The 27,507-nt window shown below is 28.5% G+C and overlaps 1 protein-coding gene, 1 long non-coding RNA gene and 1 pseudogene across 2 annotated transcripts; all 3 read right to left on the bottom strand.

Moving 5' to 3' along the window:
• Positions 1-470: 470 nt before the first annotated feature.
• LOC111630409 (phospholipid phosphatase 1-like) lies at positions 471-5,293 on the bottom strand (the record flags this gene model as incomplete). Its single annotated transcript, XM_023374500.1, has 5 exons — positions 471-569; positions 1,206-1,388; positions 1,469-1,589; positions 4,643-4,848; positions 5,171-5,293. Coding segments are annotated over 5 exons (690 nt in total), but the record flags the coding sequence as incomplete, so codon positions are not given.
• A 2,223-nt stretch (positions 5,294-7,516) lies between these two features.
• On the bottom strand, positions 7,517-8,080 carry LOC111630394 (annotated as a pseudogene).
• Positions 8,081-8,348: 268 nt separating this feature from the next.
• On the bottom strand, positions 8,349-27,105 carry LOC111630412. Its single transcript, XR_002757521.1, has 3 exons — positions 27,051-27,105; positions 24,444-24,631; positions 8,349-8,755 (listed from the first exon to the last, which is right to left on the bottom strand). It is a non-coding gene; the product is annotated as an uncharacterized LOC111630412 (long non-coding RNA).
• Positions 27,106-27,507: the final 402 nt, after the last annotated feature.

Genomic DNA, 27,507 nt, shown 5'->3' on the forward strand with positions numbered 1-27,507 from the left:
TCTTGTTATATATATATATACACACACACATGTACATCACGCAAGTCCACGAGACAAATTTATTGCCGAGATATTATACATACAAACACACAGACTGACAAATACACACACACATACACACATATATTCACAGTTTATTTATATATAAAATTAAACGTTTTAAAATAAAAATCACAGAAAATTGTCAATAGGAGCAATATTTCTGTTGATATTATTAATATTTTATTATTGTTATTCGTTGATTTCATGAAATTTTCTCAACATCTCGTACATCTCACGATAATCACAGCAACAAGATTAATTTATAATTGGCAGTTATTGAAGATTATTATTATTATTATATATATATATTTTTTTTTTTTGAATAAGAAAATAGCTTAAACAATTCTTGGCAACTCGAACTTCGCCTCCATTCTTCAGTCGTCGTTGTTGTTATTTGGTCCCCATTATTTCCGATTTTTTACTATTATTTCTGAATAAAGTGGCACGCTCCACCCCTTTAGATGGCAACACTAGCGTTGGTGATCTTTATCCGTTGTTGCCAGATAATTGATAGACCCGTATTTAACCTGCGGATAAATTCGTGTTTAGTTTAGTGCTTAATGTTGTTGGTGTTAGAAAATCACTTTTGTCAACTATGGCATCGCCTCGTTTTAATTTCCTCCTCGCGTGAGCTAAGCGGGATTACGTAAAGAGGAGAAGACTTCAGTTCGCGTCACGAAACCGGACCCCCCCATGAGAGGGCGTCTCGCTTCACACACTGCCACCACCCTATTGTTGATTAATACTTTTTTTCGGTACACGAAATATAAATATATCACAAAAATTCGGCCAAAAATATTACAAAGTCGCCATTTTTAAAACAAAATGGCGTATGACAAGGAATTATAGATTAAAATTATAGGTAGACAATTACGACAATGTGAGGCACCAGAATCGATTCTAGGATTTTTTCATGAGCGGTCTATCCCGGATATGTCACCTCATCTCTCACCACACAGCCGCCCCATTGTGGGCCTGGCCAAACTACGAATACTGGCATGATTAATAGGCTTTCATAGTGCCCACAGGGCAGTTATAATTATAATAGTGGCCCCCGATAGTTATCAATAGAAAACACTGAAAGTCACAATTGAATCTCTGCGATAGCGATAGGGACAAAAGCGATTTTCCTCGAATACCCCTTAACAAAGCACATTACTCACAGTTAAAATTGCACCTATCACCCCGAGTAAAGCTCCTAAAACCACATCCCACCAATGGTGCCGAAAATCAGTCACTCTAGTCACACAGCAAGTTATTGCCCAAGAGAAGAAGAAAAACTGGACAACGTTCGATAAATATGACATTTGACTCGATTCTTCACGAAATTTACTTCTAGTATATAACTGAAAATAAAAATAAAAACACATTTAGTTATTTGCCGAAAAGTATTTTTCTGTTCTTTGAGTTGATTGTAAACACTTACAAAAACAAAGACAAATGTGTAGAAAGATACAGAAGCGTGTCCCGAAGGGAATGATTGATAAATATCCTTGTCAACGAGCCATTTGGGACCATTACCGGTACAATTGTATTTAGTCACCAACCTGGAATAAAAGTAAATTTTTATATAACACGAATTTGCAACTGAGTAAAGTATTAAAAAGCATGCAAACCTCTGAATCAATATCGTACCTAACTTACAGGTGTTAGTGTTGATAGAAATTGAGGAAGTTAATAATGCATAACGGGGTAAAGAAATTGTTAGGGGGCCATCAATAAATCACGTGTTCTAAATTGAGAATTTTAAAGTTGCTCTCCTTTTTTTTATTTTTATATATTTATTTTTACATTTTTTGAAACTGCCCCGTGGGCACTAGAGAGAGCCTACTTTTTAGCAAGCTTATTATGGGTTCAGCCAGGATACAATGGGACGGGTCTGAACNAAGTTGCTCTCCTTTTTTTTATTTTTATATATTTATTTTTACATTTTTTGAAACTGCCCCGTGGGCACTAGAGAGAGCCTACTTTTTAGCAAGCTTATTATGGGTTCAGCCAGGATACAATGGGACGGGTCTGAACATATCCTGACGGATCACTAACAAAAATTCGTGGGTTTATTTTTACCTTTCTTGATTTGATTCCAGTTCCCCCAAGAGGTAGGCTGCCATTTTAACCGCTCGGCCTACTAAAGACATGAGGATTTTTTTTAGTAGAGATATCACCAGATACTAAAAACCTCATGTTCTTTCTCTCCTCCTTGAAAATAAACACTATAAAAATGATCTAAAAAATGGGGCATATGTATAAATCAAATCTATTCTCCCTATGGTGTCCAAGCTTATACCAGTTCGACCCTCACCCGATCCCTTTTCAGGGATCGTGATTTATGGATGGCCTCTTATTATTTTTTAACTTATAACTTTCATTAAGATCTATTAAAAAAATACGCAAGCAAGACTTTAGACGAAACAAAATCAGCATCCATTATTAAGTTACAAAAAAGTAAGATAAGTCGTTTGTACTTTATAATGGAAGAGTAAAGGTTTAAAATTTCAGAGAGAATTCTTAAGATATTAAAAATAAATTAAGACATTCCTCGTTTATTGTCTTTATTTCTATATTGTACGAAGGTCTATTGCTAAAGGTTTGTGTATTATACTCAAGTACGTTTCCGCATTAATTTAATTGATTAAGTAAGTTAATAACCTTTATGTCACGCTCTATAACGTAGATTTTACAAGCGAATCACAGGTCATGTCACCCATAAAAGTGATAAATTCTGTTGTAGAGATTACAATAAAACACGGCGAGTGCATTATGTAGAAAATGCCAATTCAGCTTATGCAATACTCGATTACACATAAAGTGGATCCTATTGTTGAAGCATCGTCAAACGGATGTAACGCATGAATTACTCGATTGTAAACACTGCGCGGATGACAATGTTTTAAGTATAAGACACCAGACAGCATTCCCAGATTTAACTCAAGCAGTACATAAAATATTTATATCTCTCACCCCTCATAAGAGAATTAATTGTTAAATAAATTGTAAGATACAAAATGGCGGAAGGAATTATAAAAAAATAAATGTAATTTCTTTTACAATTTTAATTAACTTTTATTCTCTAGATTGTTTGGAGTTGTATTGTATGGGCGTGATGAGAAAACTGGAGTAAGTTTGGTGATACAACTTGATTTAGGTTGCCTTAGGGGATCAGATAATGTTTGCTTTGTTGAAAGTAGTGACTTTCGCCAAGTGTACTAGTACTAAGAAGTGGTAAGACATTCAAATTGATTAATCTCGAGAATGGCCCGAGTTTTACTATTAAATTAACAGAAAATACTCAAAAAAATCGATATTTATAAACTTCGTATGCATTTTTATGGGTTTGAAGCAAGCAATAGCGTCGAGGTCATTCAGGAATCTTTCTTTCTACTGTGTAAGTCCTTTGTTTAAACGTGGGAGTGTGCACGTTACGCTGTTACGGTTGGTTACAGGCGATTGCAGCATTGTTACTGAGCACAGATATTTTTGAAAATACATAAAAATGTTACTGGTATCGTGTTACGTATCGAACTAGAGAACACGATCCACAAAATTACAGTTCGTTAGAAAGAATTATCTTTTTTGTAGACGATTTATAAACTGGAAAAAATTCTTCTTTTCGCGTGACTCATTTATCACCTTCGCCATTTTTTTTTCCTACCAGTTGAGGGGGCGATAATCTTAATGATGACGTCAGACATGTCTAGATTTTGCAGACTGTGACGTCAGTTGACAACCTGTTATCAATTCAACTAGAGGATTATTTTTTTATTATTATTAGGCTTTCATNTATTCTAATTTCTTTATTTTACTTACACACGCGTGTATTTATAGAAAATTAAGTGTAAAAATTATCACAACAATCTAGAAATTCTTTAAAAAAGAAAAACAAAAATCCTATCAGCTGTACAGATTTATAGAGACTTTAAAATTTAAGATTGAAGGATTTTTTTATTGATAGAAACGTTTTTTATGTTCTAAAAGTAGATCGATATACACCCTTAGAGAATAGAAATTTGTTCGAGTATATACATATATAGGTTAATTCAGTAGGAAACTGGTTTAAATATCCAGTAAACAGCAGGATTTCTTTGCAAAATTAAACTTGAGATCCTTCAATTTCTGGTGATTTTCTTTTGCAAATAGTTACTTCACTAGATAATTCTCCTTTCTACTTTTTTTCAACACTCCAAGACGATTGTGATGGATGATATAATATTTAAAAGTTCGTGTTGAGAATGAGTAACAAGCCATTGTAGAAGGTGTAAAATTTACCAAAGGAACTAACCAGGGTAAATAGTATTTTTTGATAAATATCGATTCGTTATCTTGAAGATTGAATTTAAAAAAAATTATTACACTAGAAAATTTAATTTTCACATTCTAAAATTAAAAATCCGTTGATGAGACTTGTCATATTTAAATGCATTAAAATATTCCGTCTAATTCATTTAAATTTAATTAAAATTAACTTGATCATTATTAATTTCGCTAATATAAACATAATTTTTTTTTTATAGAATTAAATTAAGAACGGGGTCGCGATCTTTCGCAACTATCTACAACAATGTATTTATTATGTGCGAGGAAACTTATGAAGTTTAATTACCCTTGCGAACAATTAATGTTCGACCAATCAGGACGGCAAGAATCTATAAAATGTGGCCTCAGTTCTCTGACGAAGAACTTTAAAATATTAGTGATTGCACCAACGTACGTTAGACCCAAAGAATAAGTCTTATAATAATTCTTGAATCTCCAAATGAAGCTTTTTCCTCCATGTTTACTCGACGATAACAGCTCTTTGATGAAAATCTGAAAGGAAATTTCACTTGATCACAATTAAATTTAAGGCTTATTAGGTTAGAAAAAGCTTTAAAAAGTTAATTTTTTTAAATAAAACAACACAACAAAATTGTTCTGTCACGTATTAGGACACAAAAACGTTTCCTGTAGCAGATTACTCTTCATTGTCCTCCTTTCAACTTTACTATAGAAGGTAGAATTCCAGGAAACTAGGATGCTGTAACCAGCAATCTTAACAACAATCGATTGTTGTAGACACAATATATAAGATCCTAACATTAATTTTACTCTAAATAATAGCAGTTGATAGTTAACAGCGTGAATCACTCACCAGTATGACAGTTGAAGTTAAGGACACAATGATGAGAGTTCGAAATGATATGGTATCACCACGAAACGGTTTCTGGATATAAATATCATCACAATAGAAACCTTTAACCGGTTTCGAGAACAAAACCCCGATATTAAAAATAAATTAAGACATTCCTCGTTTATTGTCTTTATTTNTTCCGTGTAAAAAAAAAATCAGTAAGAAAATTGAGACGTAAAATATTTTATTATAAAACCATCAAGAAAAATCTGTAATTTTTTTCTGTTTAAAGTAAAATTTACAAAATTAGAAGATAAAAGTAAGAATTTTTGTAATTATATTTTTATTGTTGCCAATTGGCATTTCATCAAGAACCAATATCGAGTAACATATTCAATATCGACATGAGTTATTTTAGTAAATCGTGGAGATGCCTACAGCAAATTGGATTTACTTCAGGTCGAGATGAAAATCTATGAGTGGGGGGGCAAAAATGATTAATGGGGAAAGTTGCGCCATTTATTGAGTCACTCGGATTATATAAACACAGTTTATGCAACCGACTTAATTATGCAGTTTGAATCTTCTTAGAAATCTCATTTGATACGTTAATTTTTTCAGTTATTTTAAGCAATATAGTAGTAGAATATTAACTTTTTTAGAATAAATTTTAAATTTGCTTTTGCTTTTCATTTTTTTTTTTTAATGATGAGAATATTTGTAATTTGAGTATGTAAAATTGTAGATATGTAAAAGAAGTAGGAAACTGTAAATTATAAATTCCGCGATAGAAATTGCAGTTGCATTTTTTTGTAATTTTGCAATAGAAAATTGTTAATTGCACTTTTTTTCTTTGTAATTTGACAACATAAAATTGTAAATTACATTTTTTTCTTTTAATTCCACAGCACAAAATTGTCAATTGCATTTTTTTCTTTTAATTCCACAGCACAAAATTGTCAATTGCATTTTTTTCTTTTAATTCCACAGCACAAAATTGTCAATTGCATTTTTTTCTTTTAATTCCACAGCACAAAATTGTCAATTGCATTTTTTTCTTTTAATTCCACAGCACAAGTTATAGATAATTTTTCTTTAAATTAATGACGTAATAACGTCTATAACGTAATAATGCTATGAAATGTGCACGAATAAGGTCTATGACGTAATAATGCTATGAAATGTGCACGAATAATGTCTATGACGTAATAATGCTATGAAATGTGCCCGAATAAGGTCTATGACGTAATAATGCTATGAAATGTGCCCGAATAATGTCTATAACGTAATAATGCTATGAAATGTGCATGAATAATGTCTATGACGTAATAATGCTATGAAATGTGCACGAATAATGTCTATGACGTAATAATGCTATGAAATGTGCATGAATAATGCCTGTGCCTTAATAATGAAGCATATGAAAGCTATATAGAAACATTATGAAATATACATATAAATAAATTCAGAATATTCTGTCATGAAATTTACAAGAAAATATTCTAGATTTTGTTGTAAATTTCAAAACAAAAAAAGGTGAAATTTACAATTTTCTCTTGTTAAATTCACAATAAAAAGGATGAAATCGAAAATTAATTCCGCTAGAATCTTCAAGAAATCTGTTAAAATAGCAAATTTTACATCAGACAATTATAATTTCTTTTAAATAGATTTACACGAAATTCTATATTTAAGAAAATAAAGAACATTCTACAATTTTCTACAATTTTAGAAACAAAACCTTTTTTTTGGATTTGGATATATATTTCATATGAAAGTGCTACCTAAGCATGAAGAAACAATTCCAAAATTATAGTAATGATTAAACAAAAATAATTTTTTCTTAAAATACAGATTGTCTAATTGCAAGGGAAAAATTGAATAAGTCATTGCAGTGATTAAAAAATGTAAATATTAATTCACTTTCTTGCTTACCAGAGTGATTAAGTGCCTTAATTAGGTAAAGATACTAAATATTTTAATTATATTTGCCATTTGATGCATTGGAAATAAGCATTTAGGAAATATTCAACCTCAGCTGTCTTTTTATACTTAATTTTAAAAAACATCTTCAGTTAGATTAGAATAGCTGAAATTAAATATAAATTTATCTACATTGTAATAGATTTGGTTACCATATTAAATTATCAAACATATCTAAAGTTTGATGATGGTTAATTAAATCTGATTGGTGGACCATTGTTAATTTGAAGTTTAACCAAAGAAATATTCAACCTACACATGAATGTACTGTACTATAAATTTCAAAATTTTAAAACAAACAGTTATAAAAAAATTTTTATTCAAAATGAAAATGTTTATAAAAATAACATTTCTCTTAACATTTATCATTGATACAAAGCTTTCAGATATCACAGTAACTATCACAATTTAAGTTGTTCCTTTGACATCAAATCAAATGAACTCGAGGTAACGAATGCATTAGAAGATACGGTCGTGGTACTGGCCATCCGTGGACGAAGTCTGTACCGGTTTAAGGTGTGGCACCTGACTAGGACAAAATTTTTGAACCATTCTTTTTTTGATGGAATATTCAAACATTGAATGTGTATGCTTAGATAACATTTTGCCTAAATCACAAGGCATGGGGTCATTCCAGAAAAAATCATGATTTAATGCACTGTCACTGTCAATTCTCTTGCTCGGATCCAAAATTAATAACCGGTCGAGGAGGTCCAGAGCGTGAGGATCTTTTATGTAAAATTTCAATCTTTCTTTGACTCTTCTTTTTTGACCTTTCAGTAATTCTAACTTATTGTATAATTCCAATTTTTCTACACCGGGCCATACTTCGGGTGTTATGGAACCACATAAATTACCGATCAAAGTCAGTTGATGCTGCTCGCTGTGTCCCTGCATGATCGGACTTCTGGTCCACATTTCTGCCATGATGCAACCCGNCAGCACAAAATTGTCAATTGCATTTTTTTCTTTTAATTCCACAGCACAAAATTGTCAATTGCATTTTTTTCTTTTAATTCCACAGCACAAAATTGTCAATTGCATTTTTTTCTTTTAATTCCACAGCACAAAATTGTCAATTGCATTTTTTTCTTTTAATTCCACAGCACAAAATTGTCAATTACATTTTTTTCTTTTAATTCCACAGCACAAAATTGTCAATTGCATTTTTTTTTTGTAATTTGACAACATAAAATTGTAAATTACATGTTTTCTTTTAATTTCACAGCACAAAATTGTCAATTGCATTTTTTCTTTTAATTTCACAGCACAAAATTGTCAATTGCATTTTTTCTTTTAATTCCACAGCACAAAATTGTCAATTGCATTTTTTCTTTTAATTTCACAGCACAAAATTGTCAATTGCATTTTTTTCTTTGTAATTTGACAACATAAAATTGTAAATTACATTTTTCCTCCTTTCATTTTCGCAACGGAAAATTGTTGATTACGTTGTTTCTCTGGCAATTTTTCAGTATTATTGCGTCATTAATTGTAGAAAATGATTTATTTCAGTATTCTAGAATAAAAATCATTGTGTAACAATTTATTTTCAAGGATTTTCTTCAATGATTCGCAAACAATTCGATAAGATTTCGACGCTTGTAGAGTAGCAAACTGAATCTAAATTTTCAATAATTAATTAATTAATATCGTGATGCTGTTGTAGTAAATAAAATATATCGCATTTGATAGGATATTTTTCTTAGAAAACTTATTTAAAAAATGTTAAAAGGGAAACGTGATAATATCAAACACGCAAACTTTCATTCCCTTAAACAATAATTTGCTTACTTCCTGCAAATTATTAATCATAACTTCATTCCCTCTTTTTTTTTGTAATTTTAATGAATAAAATAAGTTTCGTAGTTGCAAGAAAAATTAAATTGGGAAAGTTAAAACATTATTTAACACGAAATTTATTATTTAATGGGGACAAATTAAGGAGTTTAAGTGCTTTAAATGTCAAGGAATGTTATTGATACGTGCATGAAATTCGATTTGCTAGATATTAAAGGAGGTAACTTAACTTTGAAGATGATTTAGTGCATGCTGAAGTGAATGCAATTACTACAATTTATGATTTATTAGCTACTTATTTAGATTTAATAATTGTTCAAATTGTTAATTTATTAGTTAAATTAGAAGATGATACTGAAGGTTATGATTTATTATGGTAAATAATTCATTATATAACGTATTTTTTTAAAAATAATTAGTAGCTTAGTTTATATTATTCTTTGTTTAATTAAAATTATTATTACTTATTACTTACCCTGCTGTATATGTAACAGAGGGAAAGTATGGCGAGTGGTTCCCTTAAGATTTTCACCCAAGAAGAAAATGACTTCCAAGATTTTTGCATTTTTGAACTCGGGGGACCTTAAAATGTCTAGAAATGAAAAAAAAAAAGTTGGGGATTTTGCTGTATGTATGGTTGTTTGTGTATAGGTTTAGTAGGTAGAGAATTCTAAGAGGAGCGAGCATCACTTATTCAATTATTCTTGCTGGTAATATAAATATGGGCATCTCTTCCTAATTGGCATCTCTTTGCTGTACGTGCTACAACATTAATTATGCAGAAACTGTTGAAATATATTATAATTTACCTGTATTAGTAAGCCAACAAATTTATTTATTATACAGATAATTGTTGACTATATTATTGCAAATGATCGAATTGTTACTACGGAACAGAGTTTAACGATTCAATATTAAAATGGAGCAATAGAAAGAATAAAAACCCATCACTAATCACAATTAACTACTAAATTTTGTTGTTAGTTACTATTAAAATTATTTAACTGATAATTTAGATGAGAATCTATCATTTAATGGAGAGTTTGATGTATATTTTACATGCGGGGTGGTCCAAAAGTCAGTTAACCACCGTGAAAATTAAATTTATTCCTCATTTACTTTCAGATGAGTTCTTTCCTGTTTAATGCAAGAATTAAAACAGTCCGCGTGATAAACTGACTTTTGGGCCGCAGATATTATCATATTTTTAATAAAATTCTAACTACATTAAGTGTTAAATAAATGGTTTTAAATGAAAAAAAAATTAGCAATTAATAAATCAATTTTTCTTCGAATTTTATTAATTATTATTTTAACTAAGTTCTTTTCAATAGTAATGAATGACTCATAAATTCAATAATAATAATAATATATCTGTCTATAGCAATCAATAATGTTCAGTAGTAAATAAATGGTAAATTATCCACTACAGCAATGAGGATAATTTATCAGTTACTATAGCAGATAATTATCAAATGCTATAGTTTATCATCAAGTTATAATAGTTACAGCAGTTATTACCCAAAAAAGGTAACTGCTATTCTAATTTATTAAATAGAATTTAATAGTAATTCGAGAAAATGTAACAGCTGTGCTACTTATAAGGCTCGTGTTTAAAGTACAGTTGTATTGTTATTATTGAAAATTACATACAGAAAATTGTACTTAATGACTTGGATACTTAAAACAAATACATTGGTAACCATGAGAAAATTTGTAGGAGTTTCAGAGGTGTTCCTACTGATTTCTAACTAATTTTCCTACTAATAGTCACATTGATGTCTGCCCTTCTCACTAATATCACTTCCATTTTTTTTAAATTAATTACTAGGAATATCAGAGTTATTCTCATTAATATTTTCTACAATTTCTTACCAGAGGACATTCTACTATTAATAAGAATACCCCGATACAGTAATTACTACTAAATTAAATATTGCAGTAACCGTTTCATTGCCCGAATTAACTTAAGGATGATTAACTTACTAATGAGAATTTACTATTTATTAACCTATTTACTGTAGTAGCAGTTATAGGAAGTTATAACAATCATCAACTGCAACAACAATACCATTTAGTACAGTACATACGTAAAGACTGCAGTTACTACTAAAAAAAGTGCATTTTCTAAGGAAAATTCCGAAGAGAAATTACAATTTTAATACGTGTTTACTCGGAAGCAATCGATATAATTAATAGGTGAAAATTTTAATTAAAATTATACATAATTGACAAATATACTTAATACCATTTTACATTAAGACCTCTCTCATCTAGGGGAGTTAATTAAGCTTCTAAGTAAATACTTAACGTAATTCTTAATGAGATAAAGTAACGCAGAGTCTCATAAAGTCGTTTCCTTAGATTAATATTCAAAACATTTCGGCAATTTATCAAACTCTAACCTATTTCTACAACTTGATAAATCGTGTATTAAATCAATTAATTAATTATATAATTTTCATTATTCTCTTCCAATTGCCTTTAAGTTAGAGCGTGAATTTTTAGAGAGTAAAATTAGAATATTTATTTGTCCTTCTATTCTAAATTTATACACTTGTACACAAATATTTTATGAGAAAATTCTTGTAGATAAAAGTAAACGTAGTATGCTAACACTTGGAGAAACTACCTGGACATTGCATTTTCTTCCATCTGTATCATTTATGGACACGTATAATCGAATTTATGTCATAAAAATATTTTATAAATATCGTTAAATTCTTCTATAATGCATTCTAAGTGCCCCTTTCTATGTTTTATATACGAGAGAATGATTAAAAAAAATAATAATAAAAACCATAGAAAAATATCATACTTACAGCTAAATTCTCGATATTTATTACAGTTTTATGATAAATTTACACGTGTACAGGGTGGTCCAAAAGTCAGTTAACAACGAGACATTGGTTGACTGACTTTTGGACCACCCTGTAGGAATGTTTTTTTTCTTTAAAGAAGAGTGTATTTTAGTTAAATTATATTTAAAATTATTATAAAATACCTCTATATTTAGAGATAAACAAGGGGGGGAATGTATTTAGTAAAGTAGTTTTGGTAAATGAACAATCATCTACACCAAAGTATTTTTTAAAAATCTTTTTTATGTAGCAAACATAGTCCTGTACATATATATATAAAACACGCAATGTTTGCTTGATCATTATTCATTTTTGTCATTCATTGAATTATACAGCAAAACGGAGAAAAATAATTTCTAAATTTTTTATTGTTTTTTTTGGCAATTTCATTACAGCTCGCATCCATTAAAGGTCGACATTAGTGCGCATTATACGTGGGTCGACCGGCATTTATATGTAAATAAAAACACCGGGCGTACATACACGTTTTCTATTTTTATAAATCAAACAAACGGATAAAAATACACTATTTTAAAATAACATAAAAAAATATTAAGTGTAATTTATAAGAGAGAAACATGAAATTCTAAAATGGCCGGATCCGTACCAAGAGACATCTGCCACTGACAGCGAAACGGCTTAAAAGAATGAAGAAATACATTAGCCTATATCACATGCAGGTGTTTCTGACAATGTTAAGACTCATTTTTAACAATATTACGATGGAAATATATATATATATATATTTATTTATTTATTTAAATACAATAATCATAATAATAGAAAATCGGGCTTGAATTCCTTTTCAATATTTATCCTCCTTTGTTTATTATATTTTTTTAATCCCTACCTATACCGATTATTAATAATTAAAATAGAAAAACAGTATACAGTATTAATGTAGTGGTATACAACTCTCTAGTCAATTTTCGCTTATATCAACGAGACATCTCGTTACGGAACACATGGCATATTTCACATGCAAGCGCTCTTTCTACTCGTGTTTACAAAATTTGATTTCGAATTCCCCGATCGATTTCGCAAAATTTAAACAGTAAAAATGACGAAAATATAGATTTTAATTGGTCGAAAATATAATAAACACGTCACATCTATTAAAATCTAATTGAAAATGGCGCCTGAATAAAAAATATGGATGCGAATAAAACTCACACGTCTTCACCTGACACCGAATTCTTTTGTGTAAAAAGAAAAAAATAATAATAATTAATTAAAAAATATTTTGGCAGATTTTTATTTGATAAAATGATAAATATCTCTATTAAATTTAAGATAATTTCATAAAATTTAATTATATTTAAATGTAACTATAGCAACCGGACAGTTTGTGTATTCAAGGTATACACTCTTAGCATTGTTAATAATTCCCATAACAGTAGTGTTGATTAGTTATGTTTAAAAGCTTATTTATCTTTACTTTTATATGAATAAATATTAAGCAATATTTATATACTGTTAACGCATTTTATATATATTTAGTAACATGTTAATTTACTTTAATCATTCGAGTGCTTTTTTAAAACTGTTATATTAAAATGACACGCATTTAAAATAAATTCTTTACTGTCTTTTCTTTAAAAAAAAATATTCTACTGTTTATTAATTTTTTTTTAAATTTATTTATTCTCATTAAAATATATTTTAAATTAAATTATTTAAAGGATAATTTATACCGATCTCGCTCGTGTTTTGACTATAGAATATGCTAATTTAATTTTTCCAGACCATAAAAAATCGATTTTTATGCGTATTTTGCTTATAATATTTGTTATATTTTTAAATAATTCTTTACAAATTATTTATTTATTTCTTTGTTTTAATGGTAGTGTGGTAAAGATTTTACTTTCTTGTCTGTTACCTACAATAGAAGAAAAGTATGGTGATCGATCCCCCTCCCAAGATTTTGACCCGAGAAAAATTACCCACCCCCAAAATTTTTACATTTTTAGACTCGGTAAACGTCGAGAAATGAAAGAAAATCGGAGGGTTCTGTACGTATGGATGTTAGTGTGTGGGGGACACTATTTTGTTCGTCCAATTTGAAGCTTAAGGGGAGTTAATTAAGCTTCTAAGTAAATACTTAACGTAATTNGAGATACAGAGAGTCATGTGTCATATCTCGAGTGGGATCGAACTTATTTATTAGCATTCCTATTCCCAAACGTCAGCTTTTTTTGCCGTCTTATAATAATTAATAATTTAAAATGTTTGTTAAAATAAAATCTAGTAAAAGATGGCTTCAAGCGCAATTTTAAAATTTGGCCGGGAAAGTTAGGCAACTCGTTTCTGCTGTAACTTTAAAAATTTTAATATTTTTAAATAACGATTTTTAAAAGATATATAATTTTTTCTTTCTTTTCTTTATAGAAATAAAATATTTTATTTTAATTTATTTCTTTTACCTTTTATAAAAGAACTTTTAAAGTAATTTTTATGTGAATAAAATGTATTTTATCATTTGTAACTGTCATCTTTTTTTTTTTTTTACTTATAATTTGTTTAAACATCTAAGAAAAATTTCAATTACGTGTAATTTACATTTATTTTACATTTTCTTTATTTATTTTTTCGTATAAAATTGTCTTTATCACTGTAAACGACATTTATTTTTCCATTGTTATATTGTAAAAGATTAAAAATATATATATTTCTGTTACGTGTAATTTACATTTTATTCAGTAGAAATTAACAAATAAATTGTTAATACAGTCGAACCTGCTATAACGACCACCTCTAAACGGCGGACATTTTTAGGGAGGTTTTTCTTTAAATGCATAAGATAATCTCCTAACTATGCCCATTTTTTACGTTATAATCATTGTCCGTTATTAACAGGTTAGCTTAGATATATAATCACACATTTTTATTTATTTTTATACAGAAATTTATCATCATCATTGCAAAGAATATTTACTTTTTTACTGTTATATTTTCGTTACACGTACTTTAATTTTTTTTTAAATAATTTTTTATTCAAAATCAAATTGTCTTTTTTTATATTTTCAATCGATATTTTTTAAAATAAAAATATAAATTATGTATAAAATAATTTTTAATATAAAAAGTACACGTACCCTTATCACTAGGAATTTTTATTTTTATAATTTTACAAACAAAATACATTTAATTTGCATGTTTTTATTGTTAATTTTTTTATTTATTTATTTAAAAAAATTGCTTTTTTCCATTTGCAAATGACATTTATTTTATTTATAAAAAAATCAATCAATTTCTGGTACACGTGGTTAATAATTTTTTAAATTGTTTTTTTATTAAAAAGTAGTCAATATCACTGTAAAGGACATTTTTTTTAGTAAAGAAAATAACAATAAAAAATAAATGTTCTGTTACACGTAATATACAATTTCTTTTTTAATTTAAAAATCCTCTTTTATCATGTGTAATATACATTTATTTCGTATTTCAATTGTTACGTTTATTTGTTAAAAAATAATCATCATCATCGAAATGGATTTATTTATTTACTCTGCTCATTATTATTATTATTGTTACTTTCCCTGCTGTTGTATGTAACAGAGGGAAAGTATGGCCATTGGGCAAAAAATGACCCCCCGAAGAGTTTTATATTTTTGGACTCCGGACCTTGAAACGTCCAGAAATGGAAAAAAATTGGGGGATTTTCTGTATTTATCGATGTTATTGTGTGTTTGTGTGGGAGCGCGATTGTGTTCTTCTGCTTTGAAGCTTAATAACTCTTGTTCCGTTTGTCGAAAATGTATGACATTTTGGACACAGGTTTGTGTGTTAGGGTTGTTGATGCTGTTAAATTTTGATGGTTAAAGGTCGAAGGGATGGGGAGATAGAGGGGGATCACGTGTCATCTCGAGTGGCGACACGATTTTGTTCACCCAGTTTTGAAGCTTAATAACTCTTGTTCCTTTTGTCGAAAATTTATGAAATTTTGGACACAGATTTGTGTGTTAGAGGTACTGAGGCTGTCAAATTTTCATGATTAAAGGTCGAGGGGGAGGGAAGATACGTGTTGTATTTCGAACGGGATCGGACTTAATGAAGATTTTACTCGTCATTAGCATTTTAAAAAAATATAATAGCAGATGGCGCCAGCAAATGTTGCCGGGAAAGTTAAGCAACTCGTTGCTAAATTTTTTTTAAAATTATTTATAAATTTTTGCTTAAAAATCAACTTAGTTTTATATAATTAATGTAGTTTTATGAACTTTTTTTTGTATATGGATGTATCTATTAACTTTTATAATGGACATTTATCATTTTAAATGTAACTAATCACATTCTACGCTTTAATATTGTCAACCGGAATGTTCTTGAGTTGTAATATATTTTGTACATTGTTCAAAATAATTTGGAAGGGAGCCAAATTCGTGGAAAAAAGGGAGGAGAGGAATGATTTTCTTAACCTTAATCACGTGTCAGTTCAATCTAACAACGATCTAATTGGTTTTCATTCATGTTTTTCTTCGTTTTGTCTCCTCCAACAAGGAATTAACTAGGATATTTAACAACTGATGTTATGTTAAACCAATTATTTTAAAATAATTTTAAATGTAATTACTAAATTTCTGGAATTTTCATTAAATGTAACTCCATTACAATGCGTGTAACAAGATCAGCATAGAAAAAAAAATTCATACAAAATAACCTGTAAATAATAGCAATTTCTTTTTATGTTTTCGTCTTTGGCCGTTGTTCAGAGGTTTAACTGTAGACTAATATAATATAAATATAAAATAAATATTTGTAAATCGTTGTAAGATAGTGAATATATTATATTTTAACCTTCTATCAATAACAACTTGAACATTGTTATCGATTTTTTCAGCATTAACTTAAATGAGACAATCAGAAGAGATTCAAGTAAATGTAATTCTTCAAAGTGAAATTTTAAAAAAATGCATTATTTATATAAAAAACGCTTGTTTATGATCGCTTCTAAATCTTCTTTAATGGTTGTTGAGATGAAAGAACGTATAATAAATTATACTTTACTATGTTACTTCCCCGGCTGTTATGTATATAACACAGGGAAAGTATGGCCATCGGTCAAGAAATGATCCCCCTAAAAATTGTTTTACATTTTTGGACTCGGGGACCTCCAAACGTCGAAAAATTTTTTAAAAAATTTGGGGTTTTTTTTCGGTATGTGTGGATGTTTTTGTGTGAGGGCACGATTTTGTTCATCAACTTTAAAGCTTAATAAATTCTGGTCCTTTTGTCGAAAATTTATAAAATTTTGGACATAGGTTTGTGCATTAGGGGTGTTGATGGTGTTAAATTTTGGTGGTTAAAGGTCGAGCGGTTGGGGAGATAGAGAGGGTCGCGTGTCGTATGTCGAGTGGGGCACGGTTTCGTTCATCCTGTTTGAAGCTTAATAACTCCTTGTCCTTTTATCGAAAATTTATGAAATTTTAGAGATAGGTTTGTGCATTAGGGGTGTTGATGGTGTTAACTTTTGGTGGTTAAAGGTCGAAGGTTAGTGAGATAGAAGGGGTCACGTGTCGTATCTCGAGTGGGATCGGATTTAATGAGTTTTACTAGTTATTAGCATTTACATTTTACAAAACTCCTCTCTATCCTTAAAATTAAATATTTTTGCCATTTTATAACAATTAATAATACAAAAAGTTTTTGAATAAAATCTGGTACAAGATGGAGCTACACACAATTTTAACTCTTGCCCGGAAAGTTATGCAACTCGGTATTGGATTTATTTATTTATACTTATACAGTTTGAGAAAGCATTGTATAAAGTTCTTTTAAGTTTAGCTATTATTATTATTATTATTATTGTATAGAATTTCAAATTTTTTGAAAAATATAGAAAATAAATCTGTGGAAGATTTCAGAAAAATCTTTTCTAGAATCTCGTTAAAAATGAAAGAAGATTTATAGCTTATTTTTCTACTTCTTANATATATATAGATTATTATTATTTATATTATAATAAAGAAATTAATTAAATCTTGTATTATGTAAAAGACTCGAATGACATATATACAGGTCGAACCTCCGATACTCCCACCAGTGTCCGTCGTTTGGAGGTTTTCCTGTTTTTAACTTTCAGATTTACGTGTATTCACGAACAACATAAATAATTTAATAAAGAAGCTTTTGTTAAGCGTTTTCCATTATTTTTACTTAGAAAATATACGACAAATAAATAAATTCCAATCATAAATTTCTACACACGACATCTTTAAAATATGATATTTTCTGATTGATTTATTATTCTATTAAAATGTTAAATACATTTACGTTATCCTCGTTAAAAGTTTTCTCACGATTTTTAAATCTTTTGTCCCGTGTTGGATTTTTTTTTTAAATGATGAGTTGGATTTTTTGGTGATGAATGTTGGGTTTTTTAACGTTGCGTGTTGTATTCCCTAATGAAAAATTTTGGATTTTTTAACGACAAATCTTTCATTATTATTAAAGGAAAAAACCAATTAAAACTTGACACTTATGATAACCATCTTTAGGTTAGGAGCTTGTTACGGTGGTTAAATCTTTGGAGTGCCAGCTGATACAACTTTCGATTATCAATATATGTAAATGAGTGTTTATATCCCTTCTACCGCTTGTCATATTTAATGTCACTAAGTAAATAACTAATACAGTTAGTCGAGTAACAGAATACTGTATACGCCATTATCTATCGTTACCGTAATAGCTTCTGTGCCAAAAAAGTAAAGAAAAAACCAATAAAAAAAAAATATGGAGTTACAACTTACACCGGGCTATAAAACTGTACAAAGTTTGGGAAGTTTATCTGAACAATAAAAATTATTTGTGTGAATGGTATAGAAAAATTCGTGAAAGAATGAAACTAATTTCAAAAAATTGAAGCTTTTTTTTTTTAGTTTCCTGGCTGTTATATAGATACTTGTATGTGTATTGTGTGTTGTGTTACAGTATGTTATGTGTATCACACATATGATACATAATACGTGTGTGTTGTATGGGAGAACACAATTTTATTCACCCACTTTGAAGCTCAATAACCCTTGTTCTTTTTGTCAAAAATTTCTGAAATTCTGCCGAGAATTAGGGGCATTTTGCTATTAAATTTTGCTAGATTCCCTCTATTTCCCCACCTCCTAAAAGTCGAGGGGTGGAGAAATATTGGGGTTACGTATCATATCTCGACTGGGGTCGAACTTAATGAAGATTTTACTCGTTATTAAGCATTTACAATTTTTTTTTCCTTATAAAACTCGTCTCTACCGTGAAAATAAAGGGGTGTTTTTCCTTAAAAATAATGAAAATCTTAATGCAATATTTGAAAAATTTCCAAAAAATCCAATCCTTCATCTATTCAACATCATTTATACCTCATTAAATTAATCATAAAGTATAAATTTAAATGAATAAATATATATATATTTTTTATTTAGTATCACAAAATAGGATTAAAAATTTAATAAAAATTATACGTAAAATAAATTAATTACATCTTGTATATTATTTTAAGGCTGGAATAATCTTATGTACAGTCGAACCTCCAATAACGACCATTTTCTCGGAACTTTTTAAAACAGAAAACAACCTCTAAACAGCGATCACGTTATAAGGATACAAAAATACATACAAAATAACCTCTAAACAACTGCCACCTCCGAATAACGGACCCTTTTTTTTCTATGTTTTCACCATGAATTAAAAATTTATAAATCGAATTTGAATATTACAGCGAAACCTGTCTAAAACGGAATTTGAATAAAAAGAAAATCTGTGTAAACGGAAAAAATTCTTCGGAACGGAGCGATTTTTTTTCTGTTAACAAAAAATAGAACCTGTTCAAAGCGAAAACCTGCCAAAGTACAACGTGATTCCAGTTTACACAGGTTTTACTGTAAAAATTTTTCTTAAATTTGTTTGTTTTATACATTTTTAAATATTAATTAATGATTTAANATATACTATATCTGCATTAAGCCTGAAATTTGGATTGAAAGTATTACTATTTTTTTTTTTTTAAATTACTTTTTTTTTATCTCTGAAAATTACAGGTTTATTTTTCTTAATGCTGTTTTCAATGATAAAATTGATCAAGCCTACAAATTCTAGATCACAACATTTAGAACAAACAAGGCAAAGACTTTACAGTTCTTACAGATTTTAAAAGTACCTTTTGTTTGTGAATTTTCTTTTGGTCTGTTTTGAAAAGTTATAAATTAAATGTTTTATTTTTTTTAAATTTAATTTAATATTATTTTATTAAAAAAATCTTCTAAAGATTATTAAGTTTCCTTTTTTTTTTACTTTTTATTTAATAGAAAATAAATTTTTTTCCCCTTAAAACTAAGTGAAAATAGCTCATTTAATTAATTTCTTCTGGCTAACTCCTGTAATTTTATACATAAGAGAGTTTAAAAAATATTTTTTTAAATTATTATAATCTTATTAAGGAATAAGAAATTTAGATATATATTCTACACCCTTTCTTCTATAATATATTAATAATAAATTGCTATTTTAACTGAAAAATAATTTTTAAAAAAATAAAAGAAAATGGTAAATTGAAGTGTGTGGGGTAAGCTTCAACCTGCTCATGAATACATAGTACTTTTATATAAACAACTGAATAAAAAAAGTAAAATTTTTTACTGTTTTATGAATTAGAAAAAGACCTTATTTTAATATATATTTTAAAATTTTTCTATTATTAAGCTGTATAAAATAATTGAAAAAATATTCATATATATGTATACATTAATGTGTGTAAATTTTAAAAGTTTAATAACAATTTATTAAAATTTTATTTAATATAAATTTTATAACTTTATATTAAATTTTTCACTCTTCTGTTTATAGATTTTTTTCTCTTCAATTTTCCAATTGAAACTGGAAAATTGAAGTTGGAATTTTGTATACATGCACACATACATATACACACACAATTCCAATTGTTAGGATCTCAATTTATAATCCTGTATATTATATTTTTATTATTGATTTTTTGTTTTAAAATATACATAAATTATTGAAGTTTTATGTAGCTTTTATCATGAATTAAGAAGTATTTAGTATATATTAAATTTTTCATTGTTTGAACTGCATTATCTTATTTATCTGTGTATTACCTAAGCCAATAAGATTAATTTCCTGTTAAAATTCTAAAAATTCAACATAATTTCCTATTATTTATTACTTTTTTTCAATTATTCTGTTTTATTTTTTATATTAAATTCAATTTTCCAATGTCTAAGTTGGAATTTTGTATACATGCACACACAAGTATACACACAATTCCAATTGTTCTGCTCTTTATAATCCCATAAATCATGTTTTATTATAGTTTTTTTTTGTTTAAAAAATACATAAAGATACATAAAATTTCAATAATTTATCACGAATTAAGAAGTATTAAGTGCTTATTAATTTTTTTTTCACTGTTTGACTGCATTATCTTATTTATCTATCTATTACTTAAGCTAATAAAATTAATTGTCCTGTTAAAAATTCAGAATATTCAGCACAATTTCTTATTATTTTTTCAATTATTCTGATAATATAGAATATTTTTATTGTTTTTTTTAATATATATATATTAAACATCTCACACTTTATTTTTACAATACAGTATTTAAGTTGGAATTTTGTATACATGCACACACACATATATATACACACAATTCCAATTGTTCTGCTCTCAATTTATAATACTATTAATCATGTTTTATTATAGATTTATTGTTTAAAAAACACATAAATTATTGAATTTCATGTAAATTTTATCATTAATTAGGCAGGATTAGGTACAAATTAACTTTTTCACTGTTTGAAGTGGCATTATCTTAATCTCATCAATGTACCAGGACAATAAAATTAATTGTCCTGTTAAAAATTCAGAATATTCAGCACAATTTCTCAATTATTCTGAATATATAGAATATTTTTTATTACTATTATTATTATTATTTTCTTTATACATCTAACACACGGCATAATTCTAAATTTAAATGTTACTGGGGGTATTGTGATTGATGATTTTAAATTACAATAATATACCTTTTATGTTAAACTTTATTAAAGTTTATATTTTAATCAATATAATCTATATTTATTGATTTTTTTTACATTTTTTTGAGTGGGATAAATCAAAAAATATTGCTTTTTTTGTAACAAAAAAACAATAAAAGTAATGTCTAAAATAGTGTGCTCTTGATTAAAAATCATTACAGGACTTTGATTTTATAACAAAAATTAATTAATTTTTTAAAATTTATATATTTAATTACAGTAAAACCTGTGTAAAACGGAATGATACCGTACAAATACTTTTTCCGCTTTTGCAGGTTTCCGTTTTGAACAGATTTTATTTCTTTAAACACAAATATCGCTCCGTTTCGAAGAATTTTTCCCGTTTAGTCACGTTTCCGTTTTATTCAGGTTCCGTCTTTGGCAGGTTTTACTGTATAAATACATAGAAACCTGTGTAAACTGTATATACACAGTACGGAATATCTATTTCGATTTTGCATATTTCCGTTTTAAGCTGGTTTTTTAATAACATAAGAAAGTCGCTTTTAGACAGGTTTCCGTTTTACTCAGGTTCTGTTTTGGGCAAGTTTTCCTGTTAATTTTGTGAAAATAAATAACATTTCTAAAACTTTTTTTTTTTTAATATAATTTACAGTAAAACCTGTACAAAACGGAACCTGATTAAATCAGAAACCTGCCTAAAAGGGGAAAATTCTTCAGAACGTTGCGGTTTTCTGTTTTTTTTTAACCTGTTTAAAACGGAAACCTGTCAAGCCGGGAAAATATTCGGTACAGTGCGAGTCCGGTTAATACAGGTTTTATTGAATTTTGCTAATATTTTACTTAGTTTTAAATGTTTTAAAATGCTTCTGAAGCATTTTATATTTTTAAACATAAACAAAAATAAATTTCTGACTTTTTTCCTCTTGCCAGGTAAATGAACTTTGTAAATATAAAATAAATATTTAACGAAAAATATTAACCTTTTTCTTTATTTTATCGTTAATAATTTATTATTTTATATATACATATATACAGTAAAACCTGTAAACAACGACCACTGACGTTAACAAAAATAAAGCGGTCTTTGTTAAGAGGTTTTCTTTGTTTGGAAGTTACTTTTTTAATAAATTTCCAAAAAAAATTGTCCGGTGTCCCCTTTTGGGAGATTATTTCTATTGCAGGTTCCACTGTATAATATTCTATATACATTTTAAAACTGTTTATTGTAAATATATAAAGAAAGAAAAGAAAATCCTCAAAATTTTTATAAAAATTAAAAGCAATTTCTAAAATATTTTCTAATTTTTATTACAGCAAAACCTGTCTAAAACGGAAACTGTCTAAATCGGGAAAAATCGTTCGTAACGGAGCGATTTTTTATGTTAGAAAAAACGATGTGTAAAACGGAAACCTGTCAAAACCGGTGCCGTGAGATACCGGTTTACACAGGTTTTCACGTACAGGCGACCCTCTATAACATTGTTGATTTTTCCGTTTTATATGAATTCCGTTTTATACGAGTCACTAAATACGTGTGCTAGGCTGTGAACGGCTCACGTATTTGTAAAATCTAAGTGACTCGTACAACATGGAATTCATATAAAACGGAAAAATCAACAGTGTTATAGAGTGTTATAGAGGGGTCGACTGTGTATATTAAAAATATAAATTTAAAAAATGCGATTTAAAATTATGGCATTAACCTGTAAAATATTCATAAACGCGTGAAAAGTGGGTCGAAATTTTAAATTAACAATTAACAACATAATTTAAATTATTCAAGTTGTAACAATTGGCACGAATTTTACAAAAGGTACAAAAGTTTGATGCCGAATGAATACAGATTTTAGCGTGCACAAAAGTAGAAATTCTTCGTCAAAATTTCAATTGTGTTTTCTCACACCAAACACATAAAAGTAACAAAACAGGAGGGCATAAAAGAATAACTTTTTTTCCGCCTTTAAATAAAACGTTAATGCATAATATTGATTCATTTTTAATCCTTTAAACCTTAACAATTGTTGTATGTTTCAGTAATGTTGAAATTAATCATTTATTGTTTCGTCATTGTTACGTTTTGTTCGGTCGTCCAGTCTATAAACTTAATCTTTAAGCAAATAAACCTTATATATTTCGATAAATAAACACTGTTAACGTCAATTAGTTACTTTCTATAACTCGTATGAGTGTTTTAAACTGTTAACAATGCAAGACCTGCCTAAAACGGAACCCGTATAGAACGAAAACCTGTATAAACGGTAAAAAAAATTCTTCGGAACGGAGCGATTTTCTACGTTAAAAACATAAAAACTTGTTCTAAATGGAAACTCGCCATTCCGGTTTACACAGGTTTTACTACATACGAAGTTTGTTTAAGGAAGTAAAGCTTTAGTGTTTAGTGTATTTAAGTAATTCGCTGTATAAATTTAAAATAAAGCTTCGCAATTAATGTATTTTAATTTAGTGTAAGGGGTTTAACACGGCTTACACGACGCACCTAATTTTTTGTGTTTCGCGTCCCAGGAAACATCCCACAGGCAACTCTTTCAACCTTGATCTTATTAACTGTCCCAATAGATAAACTGCAGCGATCGTAGCGCCAAATAATCCCCTCTTATGATTTATATATTAAACCTATAACATACCTGCGATCCAGAAGAACTCCACGATCTTTCTGATGAGCGAAGAATCGCCATTCATTCTGCTAAAAAACGTCCACAGGTCAAAAGCAAACGAATCTTTCCGACGTCGGCGACTCTTCTGTGCGATCTTCCCCCCACGTGACTAGGTGACGTCAGGACGGGTGGAGTAACCGCGGTGACGTCGCTTCAATCTACCAATAAACGACAACAGTTCGAGTTGAATGAAGTTGATAATCACATGTTCTTCTTTTTATTTTTAATTATTATTTTTGTTTCTCGTCATAAAAAAAAAGTTACGCGACGAACGGTTAAAAATATATAGGTTATATTGTTTTTTTTTTCATTGGTTAATAAATTGTAAATTTCGAAATAGACAAGTAATGTGATTGGTTTATTTTAAAATTTTAAAATTTAAAAAAAAAATTGTACGTTTCATTTCCAGTATGATTGATTGGTTATTTGCTATTGTTACGTCAGTCGAAGTGTTGAAATTGACGAAAAAAATGCGTTTTTCTTTTAACAATGGGAGAAATTGACGTTTAACAATGAAAACGAATGACCTTGAAAACGATTTTTATTTTGTTTTATTTTATTTTTAAGACAGAGAAAATAAAAGAATTTTCGCTAACACTAAAGGAGGAAACAATCGATCAATAAATAAGAATTACTTTCAGAATAATTACGTGGCTTGCCAAGAATACTTTTATTGTAAGACTTTGCTAATATATATTTTTATCACTTAAAAAAAAAGTTCTAAGTGTTTTTAAAACTTTTTAAACGAAGAAATTTAATTTTTAAATCCTTCTTCTACACTGGAAATTGTTTTTTAATCCCCCTTTTCAATTATAACTTGAATAATAGGTGGATAGTAGCCAATATAATTTGAAGAATTTCTGGTGTTATCTGCGAGAGAAATTTGAAATGTTTTCAAACTTTCTTCTGTATTTTAAGAAGATTTGTTGGATTCTTGAAATATTTTTTTTTTTTTTTTTTTGCGTCATCATCGTTGAGTGCTTCCTGAGGGTTTACAAGTGCTTTAATCTCGAGATTTTCAACGTTTCTCCTGTTCTCTCGACTTTCTACGGTTTCTTATTAACGTCAGATCTTAAGTGATAAGGGATGATTCCAGAATAAAATGGCATTAAGTGATGATAAGCGATGATTCCAGAGTAAAATGGCATTAAGAGATGATAGGGATGATTCCAGAACAAGATTACATTAAGAGATGATAAGGGATGATCTGAACAAAATGCATTCTTATAAAGAAAAATCAAGTAGAAACTGTTACATATTAAGCAGGTTATTTTCGTTAAAGGAAAGTAAAAATTTTAAATACCAGTCGACCCCCCTATAACACTGTTGATTATTCCGTTTTATATGAATTCCATGCTGTACGAGTCACTTAGATTTTATAAATATGTGTGCCAGGCTCTGAACGGCTCACGTATTTGTAAAATCTAAGTGACTCGTACAACACGGAATTCATATAAAACGGAATAATCAACAGTGTTATAGGGGGTCCACTGTATTTAAAAATTTAATTCAAGCGGATACCTAATTATGGAATATTTAATAATAGCGTATGGTCGAATCTCCAATGACGGCCACCTCCCAACAACGGTCATCACCTCTAAACAGCGGCCATTTTCTCTTAACAGAAATTCTTAAAAAAATAATCTCCGAGCAACCGCAGTTTTTTTTGTCAGTGGCCGCTCTGTACAGGTTTGACTTATTTTAATTAAAATTTTTACAGTAAAAAATAACGGCTTAGCCCAAAAGTCGGGAGACTGTGTTTTACTAGTGTGTTTCACATACACTCGTGAATATAAATGATAAACTGCTGCGGTTAACTGACTTTTGGGCTAACCTGTACGTAAGGACGAAAAATATATTAATTTAGGCTATATTTCGCTTATGAACATGATTGTAAATGCAGGGTGGCCCAGAAATCAGTTAACTGTGCTTCGTTTATTTTATTTCGGTTACAATTGAACGTATGAATCGTAAACCGAGTTTAGAACAAGGGAAATGCGTTAAGAATAAGACGAGGTTAAGCGACTTTTAGGCCATTCTGCTGCCCAAAAATCGCTTAACATAGCAGGAACTAAGCTATAACATATAATAGGACTGTTATCAAATGCATGTAAAAATGCGAGGCATTAAGCTAGAGGACCTACGACATAGCTTGTTTATCTTATTTCGGATAAAGGACAGACAATCTTCGTGCAATGTTTTTTTCTCGCTTTAAATACGGTAAAACCTGTTCAAAATGGAACCTGAATACAAAGGAAACCTGCCTGAACGGAAGAAACGAAGCGATTTTTTTTGTGTTATGAAAAGAATCGGTTTAAAACGGACCGTGCAATTCCGGTTTAGGCAGGTTTTACTGTATTTTTTCATTAAAAATGATTTATTTTATCTTAAAAAATTACTAAAAGTCAACACTTTATCTTACATCCTTATCGATTTATAGGGCTGATTAGGAGACCACTTTTTTTTAATTTTAATCATTAATTATCGAATTTTTACTTTAATTAATTGTTAATTTATAAAATTTAATTTAAATTTTATTTGTCTTAATAAATTTTAATAAATTAAAATAAGATTTACCCTTTATTTTTCATACATTCTTACAGGACGTTTAGGGTGTAAGCTTGTGTAATTTACATACAAGGGCGTAGATTTGAATGTTTTAAATGCAAATTTTTATAATTTTTAATATAAATTTTCGTTTAAAACATTTAAATTTCTATAATTTATCAATCGGAGGTTCATTTTAAATAGAATTAACAGCTTAACTTTATTTATCTACGCGTGTTTTATCTATAAAGATCCACAAATCTATTTGATAATGAAGAATTTTTAATTATTTTAATTAAAAAAGTAATTACTTAATACTTAAAAATCGACTGTAAACATTTAAAATTAAACTTTTAATTATTTTAAATTTAATAATTTAGATAATTAAATTTTAAAATTGATCAGGAATGTGCTAATTAGGTAGGAATTAGGCAAGTTTATCCCATTGATTAACGTGTAAATATTAGTTAAATTATTAAAAAATTAA

This window comes from Centruroides sculpturatus, unplaced genomic scaffold (assembly GCF_000671375.1).
Source record: "Centruroides sculpturatus isolate CEXI.00-Female unplaced genomic scaffold, Cexi_2.0 scaffold728, whole genome shotgun sequence".
In the NCBI taxonomy this organism is placed as follows: domain Eukaryota; kingdom Metazoa; phylum Arthropoda; class Arachnida; order Scorpiones; family Buthidae; genus Centruroides; species Centruroides sculpturatus.